General features: G+C 40.2%; 1 protein-coding gene across 1 annotated transcript in view; it reads left to right on the plus strand.

Moving 5' to 3' along the window:
* LOC110127198 (ATP-binding cassette sub-family C member 4-like) overlaps positions 1-13,772 on the plus strand; it is a 173,325-nt gene that overhangs the window by 81,161 nt on the left and 78,392 nt on the right. The window contains 1 exon segment of the mRNA XM_070471119.1: positions 13,288-13,367. Within this exon segment, the coding sequence (XP_070327220.1) occupies positions 13,288-13,367 (80 nt within the window).

Below are 13,772 nucleotides of genomic sequence, written 5' to 3' on the forward strand. Positions count from 1 at the left end.
GATCTGTTTAATATGCTGTCTAGGTTGGTCATAGCTTTTCTTCCAAGGAGCAAGTGTCTTTTTACTTTGTGACTGCAGTCACCATCTGCAGTGATTTTGGAGTCCAAGAAAATAAAATCTGTCATTGTTTCCATTGTTTCCCCATCTATTTGCCAAATCACTGCAGATGGTGATTGTAGCCATGAAATTAAAAGACACTTACTCCTTGGAAGGAAAGTTATGACCAACCTACACAGCATATTAAAAAGCAGATACATTCCTTTGTCAACAAAAGTCCGTTTGGTCAAGGTTATGATTTTTCCAATAGTCATGTATGGATGTGAGAGTTGGACTATAAAGAAAGCTGAGCACCAAAGAATTGATGCTTTTGAACTGTGGTGTTGGAGAAGACTCTTGAGAGTCCCTTGGACTGCAAGGAGATCCAACCAGTCCATCCTAAAGGAGATCAGTCCTGGGTGTTCATTGGAAGGACTAATGTTGAAGCTGAAACTCCAATACTTTGGCCACCTGATGCAAAGAACTGAATTATTTGAAAAGACCCTGCTACTGGGAAAGATTGAGGGCAGGAGGCGAAGGGGACGACAGGGGATGAGATGGTTAGATGGCATCACTGACTCAATGGACATGAGTTTGGGTAAACTCTGGGAGTTGGTGATGGACAGGGAGGCCTGGCATGCTGCTGTTCATGGGGTTGCAAGAAGTTGGACACGACTGAGCGACTGAAGTGAACTGGAGGGACCAGATGCCATGATCTTAGATTTTTGAATGTTGTTTCTAGCCAGCTTTTTCAGTCTCCTCTTTCACCTTCATCTCTTGATAAACGTTTTTCAGTTCCTTTTTGTGTTCTGCCATTGTTGCTGTTGAGTTGCTCAGTCACGTCTGACTCTTTGGAAATCCATGGACTGCAGTGTGCCAGGCTTTCCTGTCCTCCACCAACTCCTGGAGCTCAAACTCATGTTCATTGAGTTGGAAATGCCATCTAACCATCTCATCCCCTTCCTCTTCTGCCTTGTCTCTTTCCCAGCATCAGGGTCTTTTCTAATGAGTTGGATCTTCACATCAGGTGACTAAAGTATTGGAACTTCAGCTTTAGCATCAGTCCTTCCAATGAATATTCAGGACTGATTTCCTTTAGGATTAACAGGTTTTTTTTTTCCATTTATTTTTATTAGTTGGAGGCTAATTACTTTACAATATTGTAGTGGTTTTTACCATACATTGACATGAATCAGCCATGGATTTACATGTGTTCCCCATCCCGATCCCTCCTCCCGCCTCCCACCCCATCCCATCCCTCTGGGTCCTCCCAGTGCACCAGCCCTGAGCACTTGTCTCATGCATCCAACCTGGGCTGCTGATCTGTTTCACCCTTGATAGTATATTTGTTTCAATGCTATTCTCTCAGAATGTCACACCCTCGCCTTCTCCCACAGAGTCCCAAAATCTGTTCTGTACATCTGTGTCTCTTTTTCTGTTTTGCATATAGGGTTATTGTTACCATCTTTTTAAATTCCATATATATGCATTAGTATACTGTATTGGTGTTTATCTTTCTGGCTTACTTCACTCTGTATAATGGGCTCCAGTTTTATCCATTTCATTAGAACTGATTCAAATGAATTCTTTTTAATGGCTGAGTAACATTCCACTGTGTATATGTACCACTGCTTTCTTATCCATTCATCTGCTGATGGACATCTAGGTTGCTTCCATGTCCTGGCAATTGTAAACAGAGCTGTGATGAACACTGGGGTGCATGTGTCTCTTTCAGATCTAGTTTCCTCGGTGTGTATGCCCGGGAGTGGGTTTGCTGGGTCATATGGCAGTTCTATTACCAGTTTTTAAAGGAATCTCCACACTGTTCTCCATAGCGGCTTACTAGTTTGCATTCCTACCAACAGTGTAAGAGGGTTCCCTTTTCTCCACACCCTCTCCAGCATTTATTGCTTGTAGACTTTTGGATAGCAGCCATCCTGACTGGCGTGTAATGGTACCTCATTGTGGTTTTGATTTGCATTTTTCTGATAATGAGTGATGTTGAGCATCTTTTCATGTGTTTGTTAGCCATCTGTATGTCTTCTTTGGAGAAATGTCTGTTTAGATCTTTGGCCCATTTTTTGATTGGGTCATTTATTTTTCTGGAATTGAGCTGCAGGAGTTGCTTGTATATTTTTGAGATTAATCCTTTGTCTGTTGCTTCATTTGCTATTATTTTCTCCCATTCTGAGGGCTGTCTTTTCACCTTGCTTATAGTTTCCTTTGTTGTGCAAAAGCTTTTAAGTTTAATTAGGTCCCATTTGTTTATTTTGCTTTTATTTCCAATATTCCTGGATGCGGGTCATAGAGGATCCTGCTGTGATTTATGTCGGAGAGTGTTTTGCCTATGTTCTCCTCTAGGAGTTTTATCGTTTCTGGTCTTACATTTAGGTCTTTAATCCATTTTGAATTTATTTTTGTGTATGGTGTTAGAAAGTGTTCTAGTTTCATTCTTTTACAGGTGGTTGACCAGTTTTCCCAGGACCACTTGTTAAAGAGGTTTTTTTTTTTTTTTCCATTGTATATTTTTGGCTCCTTTGTTGAAGATGAGGTGTCCATAGGTACGTGGATTTCTCTCTGGGCTTTCTATTCTATTCCATTGATCTACATTTCTGTCTTTGTGCCAGTACCATACTGTCCTAATGACTGTGGCTTTGTAGTAGAGCCTGAAGTCAGGCAGGTTGATTCCTCCAGTTCCATTCTTGTTTCTCAAGCTTGCTTTGGCTATTCGAGGTTTTTTGTATTTCCATACAAATTGTGAAATTATTTGTTCTAGTTCTGTGAAGAATACCGTTGGTAGCTTGATAGGGATTGCATTGAATCTATAGATTGCTTTGGGTAGTATAGTCATTTTCACAGTATTGATTCTTCCAATCCACGAACATGGTATATTTCTCCCTCTGTTTGTGTCCTCTTTGATTTCTTTCATCAGTGTTTTATAGTTTTCTATGTATAGGTCTTTTGTTTCTTTAGGTAGATATACTCCTAAGTATTTTATTCTTTTTGTTGCAATGGTGAATAGTATTGTTTCCTTAATTTCTCTTTCTGTTTTCTCATTGTTAGTGTATAGGAATGCAAGGGATTCCTGTATGTTAATTTTATATCCTGCAAGATTACTGTATTCATTGATTAGCTCTAGTAATTTTCTGGTAGAGTTTTTAGGGTTTTCTATATAGAGGATCATGTCGTCTGCAAACAGTGAGAGTTTCACTTCTTCTTTTCCTATCTGGATTCCTTTTATTTCTTTTTCTGCTCTGATTGTCATGGCCAACACTTCCAAAACTATGTTGAATAGTAGTGGTGAGAGTGGGCACCCTTGTCTTATTCCTGACTTTAAGGGAGATGCTTTTGATTTTTCACCATTGAGGATAATGTTTGCTGTGGGTTTGTCATATATAGCTTTTATTATGCTGAGGTATGTTCCTTCTATGCCTGCTTTATGGAGAGTTTTTATCATAAATGGATGTTTAATTTTTTTCAAAGGCTTTTTCTGCATCTATTGAGATAATCATATGGTTTTTATCTTTCAAGTTGTTAATGTGGTGTATTACATTGATTGACTTGCAGATATTAAAGAATTCTTGCATTTCTGGGATAAAGCCCACTTGGTCATGATGTAAGATCTTTTTTATATGTTGTTGGATTCTGTTTGCTAGAATTTTGTTAAGGATTTTTGCATCTGTGTTCATCAGTGACATTGGCCTGTAGTTAGGATTGACTAGTTTGATCTCCATGCAGTACAAGAGCCTCTCAAGAGTCTACTCCAACACTACAGTTCAAAAGCATCAATTCTTTGGTACTCAGCCTTCTTTTCGGTCCAGCTCTCACATCCATACATGATTACTGGAAAAACCACAGCTTTGCCTAGTTGGACTTTTGTTGGCAAAGAAATATCTCTGCTTTTTAACATGCTGTCTAGGTTTGTCATAGCTTTTCTTCCAAGGAGCGAGTTTCTTTTAGTTTCATGGCTACTGTCACCATCTGCAGCAATTTTGGAGCCCAAGAAAATAAAGTATGTCACTGTTTCCATTGTTTCTCCATCTATTTGCCATGAAGTGATGGGACTGGATAACATGATCTTAGTTTTTTGGATGTTGAGTTATAAGCCAGCTTTCTCACTCTCTGCTTTCACTTTCTGCAAGAGGCTTTTTAGTTCCTCTTCACTTTCTGCCATAAGGATGGTGTCATCTGCATATCTGAGGTATTGATATTTCTTGTGGCAATCTTGATTCCAGCTTGTGCTTTATTCCACCCAGAATTTTGCATGATGTACTCTGCATATAAGTTAAATTAGTAGGGTGACAATATATAACCTTGATGTATTCCTTTCCCAATTTGGAAGCAGTTCATTGTTCCATGTCTGGTTCTAACTGTTTCTTCTTGACCTGCATACAGGTTTCTCAGGAGACAGGGAAGGTGGTATGGTATTCCCATCTCTTTAAGAATTTCCCACAGTTTGTTGTGACCCACACAGTGAAAGGCTTTAGCGTAGTCAATGAAGCTGTAGTAGATGTTACTCTGGAGTTCTCTTGCTTTTTCTGATTCAGTGGATACTGGCAATTTGATCTCTAGTTTCTCTGCCTTTTCTAAATCTAGCTTGAACATCTGGGAGTTCTCAGTTCACATACCGTTGAAGCCTAGCCTGGAGAATTTTAAGCATTAATTTACTAGTGTGTGAAATGAGTGCAATTGTGTGGTAGTTTGAACATTCTTTGGCAATGCCATTCTTTAGAATTGGAATGAAAACTGACCTTTTCCAGTCCTGTGGCCACTGTTGAGTTTTCCAGATTTGATGGCATATTGAGTGAAGTACTTTAGCAGCATCACCTTTTAGGATTTGAACTAACTCAGCTTAAATTCCATCACCTCCACCAGCTTTGTTCATAGTGATGCTTTCTAAGGCCTGCTTGACTTCACCCTCCAGGATGTCTGGCTCTAGGTGAGTCATCACACCTTCATGGTTGTCTGGGTTATGAAGATCTTTTTTGTTTAGTTCTTCTGTGTGTTCTTGCCACTTCTTCTTAATATCTTTCTGCCATTATGGTGGTGTCATTGCATATGTGAGGTTATTGATATTTCTCCCAACAATATTGATTCCAGCTTTTGATTCATCCAGCTTTCCATTTCACATGATGTAGTCTGCATGTAAGTTAAATTAGCAGGGTGACAATATATAGCCTTGACATACTCCCTTCCCAGTTTGGAACCAGTCCGTTTTTCCATATCTAGTTCTAACTATTGCTTCTTGACTTGCATACAGGTTTCTCAGGAGGTAGGTAAGGCAGTCTGGTATTCCCATCTCTCTAAGAATTTTCCACAGTTTTTTGTGATCCACGCGGTGAAAGACTTTAGTGTAGTCAATGAAGGAGAACTAGATGTTTTTCTGGAGCTCTCTTGCTTTTTCTGTGGTCCAGTGGATATTGGCAGTTTGATCTCTAGCTCCTCTGCCTTTTCAAAATCCGGCTTGTGTATCTGGAAGTTCTCAGTTCACGTACTGTTGAAACCTGGCTTGAAGGATTTTGAGCCTTAACTTTGCTAGCACGTGAATTGAGTGTAATTGTGTGGTAATTTGGCATTGCCTTTCTTTAAGATTGGATGAAAACTAATCCTTTCCAGTCCTGAGGTCTCCACTGGGATTTCCAAATTTGCTGGCATAATGAGTGTAGCACTTTCACAGCATCATATTTTAGGATTTCAAATAATTCAACTGGCATTCCATCACCTCCACTAGCTTTGTTTGTAGTAATGCTTCCTAAGGTCCACTTGACTTCAGTCTCCAGGATGTCTCGCTCTAGGTGAGTGATCATATCGTCATGGTTATCTGGGTCATTAAGATCTTTTTTGTATATTTCTTCTGTGTATTCTTGCCACCTATTCTTAATATCTTCTGCTTCTCTTAGGCCCATCCTTTTTCTCTCTTTTATTTTGCCCATCTTTGCATGAAATGTTCCCTTTAAACCACTATATAAGTGAAGTTGCTCAGTCGTGTCTGACTCTTTGCCACCCCATGGGCGGTAGCCTACCATGCTCCTCCGTTCATGGGATTTTCCAGGCAAGGGTACTGGAGTGGGTTGCCATTTCCTTCTCCAGGGGATCTTCTCGGCCCAGGAATTGAACCTGGGTCTCATGTGTTGCCGGCAGGTGCTTTACCCTCTAAGCCACCAGGGAAATCTCAAACCACTATGTAGATTGTACTATAATATGTTCTGAGAACATAGCTGTATCTAGGTGGAACATGGAAGCCCCCTGAAACAGTTGTTTGCCAAACAAAGTGTCAGAAAGCCTAAATCTTTCAGCATGAGAGTTGCTTATGTCCTGTGACCGTGTGGAGTCTTATTTTAGGCTCTGTTTGGTTTGAGGGTCTTCTCAGTCTTTAGGAATAAAAGTAAAAATGGAGGTTGTAAACAGTTTCTAGACAACAGAAAAATATATTAGCTGAAAGCACGGTATGATAAAGATACTTTAAAAGATGGTAATTGGGAGGGGATTTGGAATGGAATTTTAGGTAGCCAAAAGAAACCCCAAAGAACATTGCCGTGTTTAAAAACAGTTAAAATGTTCAAGATATTAGATCTGAGTGATCATAGAAAGTTGTACTTATATATTCTGTATCTTTTAAGATGATCCTATTATATAACACAGGGAACTATATTCAATATTCGATAATAAACCATAATGGAAATTAAATTAAAAAATGACTAAAGTTTCTAGTCCACATGAAAAAGCTTCTACCAAAATGATTAAATTAACTTTTGCTATTTAAAATGTAGTTAGTAATCTGAAATTTTAACTTTATAAAAATTTATTATGCCCCCAACGAATTTTAGAAAGCAAGTCTCTTGTACCTGGAGTGACTTTTCTAGTCCAGAATTTTGGGTTGCTAGGAGCTGAATCCACCCGGGTTAGTTCAGAGGAAGAGTGTTTGATGGAAAGGAAATGGGCATCTCGTGGAGCTGGAATGATGCTGGCTTTCCTGTACCTGGAGCTGGGAGCTGCAGTGCTCATGGGAGCTGAGGCCATTGTCACAGGGCTCATGCATGGTCCATGCCATTTTGCCTCTCACCTTTGCTGAGTGTGGTTGGTCTACTCCTCTTTCCTGATTCTCTCCTGGCCCCATAGTTAGAGGGTAAATCAGAATGACTTGGTGGCTAGTTGGTGGGTTAGGATTTTTGTCTCTTAGCTGTGGCCAGGGCTGTGGAGGGTTCCTGAGAGAGCAGCACAGTTATTCCAAGTCCATCCACTAAAGATAAAGCAGTTCAAGTGAGTGACAGATTACTGGGAGCTATGTTTGTCAGCAAGAGTCACAGGGAGAAGAAAGTGCTAAGGCTGAGGTCTGGACAGAAAGAGTAGGGGCTGAGGACCTTCTTAGTGGGTGAATAGAAGAGAGAGAAGCCCTCCTCCCCCCACTCCATCAGGATAAGGCTCTAGTACCAAGAGTGATAAGGTGGGTACCTCTCTTTTGTCTCTTATCACCTCACTACTCCTAAAAAAATGATATATATGCTTCTCCAAAGAAGAAGTTAAATGAGATTATTTTAAATGATCAAGGTGAGACCTTTGGGTAAGAATGTGAGATCAAGAGAATTTAAAAGCGAGTAAAAAGTTTTCACGATGGGTATTTTGGCACAGGTCTAAGGCAGAGTCTGAGAAGTTGGTTGTGGGTGGTTGTGGGTCAACTTCAAAGACTTCTGTTCAGGTTAGATGTGTTGAGTCTAAGATGTTCTATAGGGCAGCCAAGTGCCCAAGGCAGAGGTCAGAAAAGTAGATACAACTTGGGACACATGAGCAAACAGAAAATCATTGTAATGAAAGTGAGTGAAGTTTAGCAAGAGAACCAGAAAAAAGAGTAAATGGTCAGTGGCACTATTTTTAGAAAAAAAATGAGAGGCAGCAAAGGATATTGCAGGAAGTTGAGCTGGAAAGAAGGGTTTCCATGCCTACTCTCTTTATTGGTTTGACAGTAGCACCCACCCCATGATGAAATATTTTTGCACCACCCTGAGTCAAGTCAAACTTTGTCTCCTCTATCTTTAGCAGCTTGGTCTATAAAAGGCTTTGATCATTTCTTTTTGCTACAGAACTCTTTATTCAAATGCCATCTCTCTGTGAATGTCCAGATGGATGTAGGGACTCTGTTTGAGAGGGGCTGGACAGTAATGGAGATGGATGGGAGATCTGAAGCTGGGTGCACTTGGCCTCCACTTCCTCTTCTCCCTCATTCTCCAAGGCATTTCTGTCAAGTCAGATGCTTTAAGCACAAAGTTTGGAAATTGCTAGTCCTAGTGACCTTTCATGGCCCTTAAACTTCTAAAATTTCATGGGAATAATATGAATAACACCTTGCAAATATTCACTACTCCATAATCTATAATGTGCCTGCATAGGCATAATCTCTTTTATCCTCATGTTTTATCCTGTGCATGTTATCATCTGCTTTTTACAGGTAAGGGATTTACCTCTCAGTGGAGGTTGGATGAGTTGCTAAAGGTCTCTTGCTGCTGAAGGCTAGAGAAGGATCAGTACTTGGTGGCTTTTTCACTGATGGTTTCCTAATTCCTGTTACTTCTCCTGTTTCATGACATTCATTGAGCAGCTCCCATATTGATGACCTATTCTAATAACAAAGATGAAGAAACTGTGGAGCTGCCAGACTTCTACACCTCCTGCTCCTGTCCTTAGGCTAGTCTAAGCTGAATTGTAGTGCTGCCAAACCAATGGCCTATTCTTGTCAAAAGAATTAGGTCCTAGAACCATTGGTGAAGCCAACCATGGATACATGTTAAAAAGTTGACAATATTGTAGAGTAGACGTAGAGTTCAAAAAACTCTTTACCCTCTAGGTCAGGTGTGGCTTGATATGGGGTCTTTTTTTCTGGGTACCTAAGATCACTTCTGTGGTAAAGACTGGGGCTAAAAGAGACACACACTACATAGTGAATGAACCTCAAAAACATTATGCTAAATGAAAAAAGCCAGACCCACAGACCACATATTGTATTGTGTTGTTTGTGTTGTGTCTTGAAAAGGTAAATTTATAGAGAAAGAGAGAAAATTGGCGATTACCTGAGGCTGAGATGCGGGCATAAAAATGTTTTAAAACATTTTTGGTGATATTGCATCACTCAGTAAAGTTACTAAAATTCATCATACACTTGGATGAATTTTGTGAGATTTAAACTATATCTCAATAAAAATGTAGTTTTGGATTTTATGGTATGTAAGTATACATATTATTTTGTTGTGTTTTCAAAAAGGCCCAGACTAGTCATGGGAACTTCTAAGTTTTAAATCTTAGCTTGGCTATCAGTAAGTGAGGAGTCCTGGGTATGAGTCACATGTCAGAATCCTAGAGGTGACTGACTTCAGTTCTTAAGATATGATCATTTAATAGGTTTGTATTTTGAGAAGTTCCGTGTCATCTTTCATGATGTTCTGTGTTGTGGACAAGATAGGAAATAGTGAACCAGAGCAGTTAGGAGAACCCTGATTAGTTCTGGGATACCATGGACTTCAAGGGGGTGTTCCTCCCTCCCCCCTCCTCTCTACCTTCCCCCTTCCATCCCTCTTTCCCTCATTCCTTCTCCCTTTCACCCCCTTCTTCCCCTTCCCCCTCTTTTCCCCAGTCTTTCTCTTGCTCTCCCCTCCCTACTTTACCTTTTACACAAGTAATACGCAGTTAGGGTAGAAAGATAAGACCATACAGAAAAAATTAAAATTGAACATAATACATAATAGACTTGTTTCAGACTTGTTCAGGTTCTTTTATACTTCTGACTCAACAAATATACCACATTCAACACTTTGATACACTTATTGACTACTAGGGACACATTCCTAGAGATGGTATTTCTAGGTCAGAAATGATGAGCTCTTAGAGTTGTTTGCACATATCGCTCAGTTTCCTCAAATCTACCTGTGCAGTGGACATGAGGGCCATGTGGATTTTCATTGTACATGTGACCCAAATGTTATCTGGCCTCCAGAATTTATCATAATTGTTGGCTTTATGATTGACTATATCCTGTGCAGGATGAGGGAGGTGGTGATACAAATTTACCCTGATATCTTCAGTATTCATGTTACTCCTGTATGTTGTGCTCAGTTGCTCAGTTGTGTCCAACCTTTTGTGATCCCATGGACTGTAGCCCAACAGGCTCTTCTGTCCATGGAATTTTCCAGGCAAGAATACTGGAGTGGGTTGCTCTTCCCTCCTCCAGGGGATCTTCCTGACTCAGGGATTGAACCCGCATCTCTTACATCTCTTGCATCAACAGGCAGATTCTTTACTATTGTACCACCTGGACACAAGGCACTAACTGAGGCCACCCATGTGAGTCTGGTCAAGAGGCTGCAGCCAAGACAGGACACTGTTCCTTATGAGGGATCATTGAGACACCAAGGAGTAGATGCTGTAAATGATATGATTCACTTCCTTAAAGGAACTGGAAGATTGTCATAGCAAAAGAAATTAGATTCACTTTGTATGGTTGTAAGGCAGGATAAGTAGCAGATTTTGGATGTTCCAGGAAGGAAAGAGTCAATATAATATGAAAAAAAAAACCCATTTGACAGAACAGTCTGAAAATGGATTGGGTTCCCCATGTTCACATGAGTCCCCCTTCCCTCTACATTCCTGGGGATACTCCAGCAGTGGCTGCATGTCATTGGTTGAAGAATCATGGCATGTGTGTGAAAGGAGTTCATCATCAGGATTTCATCTGGAGATTCTTGAGAAAACTTTAATACTTTGAGGCTGTGAATTTGAAATCACAGCTCTGGTTACAACAGTCTATCCCAAAGCCCTTTGGAATATTCTGTAAACATACATTCTCTTGATGTTTCTTAGTGCAAGGCAGTAACTACTGAACTTTCTGATCTCACATTTCCTACACTCAGTTCATTGATGAATAAGACTTTAGTTTTTTGATAATCTTTGACATTCTGTTCAGTTTTTGTAATCACTGTATGGGGAGATGGCTTTTCTCTCTGTCTTTTTGGTTTTCCTTGTATTTTACACTATTTGTCAACCCTGGGTCTCTAAGACCTTAAGATTCCCACATCTGGCGAAAGTTACAAAAGGGTGGTTGTCATATACTATTCATCTCTGAGTAGGCTTTTCAGCCTAAAAAAATTCCAATATTGCTTTCAACACTTTTTGAGTCAAATCGAACCTGCAGTGTTTCTGAATCTGGCTATGTTAAAAAGTTGCATTTTCCTATCAAAGAAATTACAAGCATTTAAACTATGCCTTTAACATTTGTTCATTTGATTTTGATGTTCCTAAAGCAGGACTGGTTAAATAATAATCCAACCTCTTGCCTCTCAAATTGTTGTCTGGGCAATAGCAGAAAGGGCATCACTTGGCAGCTTGGAGGAAATGCCGATTCTCTAGCTCCCCCAGCACTCCTGAATCAGAATCTGCATTTTAACAAGTGGACCCTCCTCTAGTGCCTGGTGGATTTGCCCAGGTAACATGATACTGCAGAACCATGGCCGTGCTGGGGTCAGAGTCATCATCTTACCTTGGTGGTTGAAGCACCTGTCGTGACTGGGTTTTTTCACGTGCATGAGTCCGTTTAATCCTGAGAGCCATCCTCTAAAGCAGGTATTCCTAGAGGTTCAGAAAATTTGTCATATACTGACAAAGACATCACTAAAAGATAGTTTCTGACATCTGTACTTCCTAAGCCTGAGATAGGAAAAATGAGGTCAGCCTGTAAAGGTCTGACCTGGCCAAGAGAGAAAGCCTCCAGTGGCTCCAGCTCTTGGAGTGGGCACACCCAGTGCTTCCAGTGAGCCAGACACCTTGTGGGGGACAGCAGAGCCAGCTCAGCCCAGCAGGAGGAACTCACTTCCCAGCCCCTGCTCATTCACTGTCCAGTTAAAGCTTGATGTGAGGAACTTTGGAGGAAGTCACCTCTGATAGAGGCTGGGAAGAGCAGGTAGTGGTCCCACGTCCCACCTGCAGGCTGGTTTCCTAAAGGCTTAATTGCAAATGAAGTTCAGGATCCTAGATAATGTACTCTCAAGAGTTGCTACCCCAAAATATGCTGTGTATTTGTGTATGTGTGTTACATCAATTTCTTTACATTTAACCATTAAAAAGACTAGTGTTGTCTGGAAAAAAAAAAAAGCACAACCTAAGAGTTGAGAGTTATGTTTTATTCAGTGGACAAAACTGAGGACTTAAACCTGGGACACAGCATCTCAGATAACTTTGAGAGACTGATCTGAAGAGGCAAGGTGGGGAACCAACAAATATAGGAGTTTTTGCAACAAAGACCAGGTAGTTGGAACATCAGAAGATTAGTGTTAATAAAAGAAAAGGTGATATCTCAAGTTAGGGAATCTAGTACTTTTTCTGTATATGGGAAGATGCAAGAGTCTGGGCTCACTGAAATAATTTCTTTGATGTGCACCTCAGCTATTCTCACAGGGGCCAGTGTCCTGTGTTTTTTTCATCCTGAATCTCTTCAGAGTACACCATTGTAGGATGACTGCAGTGTCTGATAGTTACAGCATCCTTTATTTACCATATGAAAGGTGGCATTTTTAGTCCACACTGGATATTTATTAGAGGTTAGTTCTCATCTTCCAATCCTGAAGGCTTTAGGATATATTGCTTTTGTGGATTCCAAGAAAGGAAATAAAACTGATGATGATAAGTGACTTTTACTGATTAAATAATATTTCTGTTTTCCTGTGTATATCTTTCTGGTCTCCTTGGATGCTTATGCTTGAGTCTGTGTTTGTCACACCTGCTATATATCTGAAAATAAAGACTTACTACCCCACTAGTAAATTTACAAGTTGGAAATGGCAGAAATCTGCAATTTTCCAAAATGTGAAGCTCTGTGTACCTTATTAAGGGAAAAAAAATCACAGAGAGTTTATAATTATGTTTATTTAAAACAGTATCACTTAGGAAAATTAATTTTGGTAACTGAAGTCAAACAACCCTTCCCAATACTGTCACAAGATTTCCCCCCATTTGTTTAAAAATCAGGGCTCAATTTCAGCTCCCCATCCACTGCCATTTGGTGATATTTTTGTTTCTCCTTAGATATCATTGTATTTTCTCTCTCTCTCTCTCTCTCTCTCTCTCTTTTTTTTACTACTGACATCTGTTTGTGTCACATGAATTTGTAATATATTAAATATACATGTCAAAAATTTTGATTTGTTCATGAATTGTTTCTCTTAAAGGCCCTCTTTGGGGAAATGAATAATTTCTCGTATCCTGTTCTTACAGGAAGAATTTTAAATCGTTTCTCCAAAGACATTGGACATTTGGATGACTTGCTGCCCCTGACATTTCTTGATTTCATCCAGGTAATGTAATAGCCCCAACAGAGTTCTCACAGGGAAGAACAGAGTGCCTGTTTCTCAAGGCCTTTTTTCAGGGGCTGAGGGTGGGCCTTTCAGCCTGGCAGTGTGTCCTGTTATCTTCGTAAGAGGCTGTGTTTGTGAGAGAAAGGTGTGGTTCTGATTGGGAGGCTAAGTTAACATGAGTAATACCTGGTGCAGGAGTTGCTCCACAGTCACGTCAAGGTTGGTCTGAAGCAGTGACATGCTGGGTAAGTGGTTCTCTCTCTGCCTTCCAGGTGTCTGGTGTGGATTCCCTTTACTATGAGCACATTTCATAATGTAGAAATAATCACCTCTCATGGTAAGATAGCATAGATGGCCTAAATTATGCATTGTATTTCCACTAAGGTCAAATATTTACTGCACCAT

The sequence above is a fragment of the Odocoileus virginianus genome, chromosome 8 (assembly GCF_023699985.2).
Source record: "Odocoileus virginianus isolate 20LAN1187 ecotype Illinois chromosome 8, Ovbor_1.2, whole genome shotgun sequence".
Classification (NCBI taxonomy): Eukaryota; Metazoa; Chordata; class Mammalia; order Artiodactyla; family Cervidae; genus Odocoileus; species Odocoileus virginianus.